This window comes from Chiloscyllium plagiosum, chromosome 5 (genome assembly GCF_004010195.1).
Source record: "Chiloscyllium plagiosum isolate BGI_BamShark_2017 chromosome 5, ASM401019v2, whole genome shotgun sequence".
NCBI lineage: Eukaryota > Metazoa > Chordata > Chondrichthyes > Orectolobiformes > Hemiscylliidae > Chiloscyllium > Chiloscyllium plagiosum.
In genome coordinates, this window is record NC_057714.1 from 122,851,598 (window position 1) to 122,853,351 (window position 1,754).

Below are 1,754 nucleotides of genomic sequence, written 5' to 3' on the forward strand. Positions count from 1 at the left end.
TAATCTGGTCTAACTGTCAGCTAACTCAATCAATCTGCCATATCGCAGTCTACAGTATTACTCTTCAGGTGTTTGCTTTTTGAGAGTCATAGAGTCGTACAGGCCCTTTGACCCACCATGTTAGTGTTGGCCAAGAAACAGCAAACTATACTAATCTTATTTTCCTGCACTTGGTCTGTAGCCCACTGAGCTCCAGCATGTGCCCCATGCTTCTCCAGATATTTAATAAATGTTGTGAGACCTTTAATTTTCTGCAATAGCAACTGAGCATGGATTATATCAATTTCAATCTATTAGACTCTTATCACAGAGGGATGTTTGATGGGAACATTGTAGAAAGACATTTGCTGTGTATCTAACCCCGTGCTGGGGGTGTAGGTGGAGCTTCACTTTCATGTTAACATGGTAGGGGAGCTTTCTTTTCAGTTTACTTTCAGTTTAAAAGACCAGAGGTACTGTACTCTCTCTCTCTCTCTCTCTCTCTGTAACCCTGTGTTGATACCTTCATGTGTGTGTTTGTTGGGAACAGGTTGACATTAAAACTGATCCATTTCACAGCGTACTGATGGGGAACATTCGGAATTCTGGAGCTCCTTGCTGTGCTGCACCACCTAACATGGATTCCTTTTACTCAGCAGGGGATGTGAAGATCCACAGTATGTGGGATTGTCCTGGGAACTTGCTGGCGGTCAGGAATGGTACTGGTTGTGGCTGTCCTGGTGAGCTTGGTTTGGACCGAGAGAATTGCAGTTGCCCTGAAGGATTCCGATTAATCAATGCTCCCTGGCAATGCATTGGTAAGTAGCTCCTAATCCCAACTCCAGTCTGACAACCGAGATGGAAATCCATTTGTTAGTACAGTCAGTTCTGCTATAATGCGTGTTTCTTCAACACAAATTGGCCTTAACTCAATTGAAGAATTCAGAGCTTAAAAATGTGTTGCTGGAAAAGCGCAACAGGTCAGGCAGCATCCAAGGAGAAGGAGAATTGACGTTTCGGGCATAAGCCCAACCTTCAGGAAGAATTCAGACCATTATTTGTAGAAAGCAAGCGTTCTTTACCTGTATTGGGGATAACACAATTCTGGCCCCATTGGCTTCAATAGTGCTGCTAATGGATGATTTTCTAATAACACAAGATTACATGAGAGAGGAGCTATGGTGTTATATCAAAACCGATAGTGTAGGAAACCTCAGTCAGTGTGCAAACCTGTGTCACATACCACCACACTTCTCAAAGATCTTTACAGTCAACAAAATACTTTTGAATAAATATTCCTCTTTAAACCATGAAAATATAACTAAATGAAGTGACCAAGAAAATGGACAAGGGCAGGGTGGTAGATGTAGTCTATATGGATTTCAATAACTCCTTTGATAAGATTCCATATGGTAGGCTGCTCTGGAAGGTTAGATCACATGGAATCCAGGGAGATCTGGCAAATTGGATACACAATTGGCTTGATGGTAGGAAGCAGAGGGTAATAGTGGAAGGTTGCTTGTCGGACTGGAGGCCCGTGTCCAGTTGGGGTGCCTCAGAGGTCAGTGCAGGGCTTATTGCTGTTTATTATCTATGTCAATGATCTGGATGAGAATGTACAAGGCATGATGAGTAAGTTTACTTATGACACTAAAATAGATGGTATCGTGGACAGTGAGGAAGGTTGTCAGAAATTGCAGCAGGACCTTGATCAGCTGAGGAAGTGGGCCGAGAAATGGCAAATGGAGCTTAATATAGGTAAGTGTAAGGTCTTG

General features: G+C 42.8%; 1 protein-coding gene across 1 annotated transcript in view; it reads left to right on the top strand.

Annotated features, from left to right (window-relative positions):
* The first annotated feature begins 565 nt into the window (after window positions 1–565).
* Window positions 566–1,754, top strand: part of LOC122550356 (latent-transforming growth factor beta-binding protein 3-like) — a 34,986-nt gene continuing 33,797 nt past the window's right edge. The window contains exon 1 of the mRNA XM_043691086.1: window positions 566–797. Within this exon, the coding sequence (XP_043547021.1) occupies window positions 566–797 (232 nt within the window). The remainder of the gene's footprint in view (window positions 798–1,754) is intronic.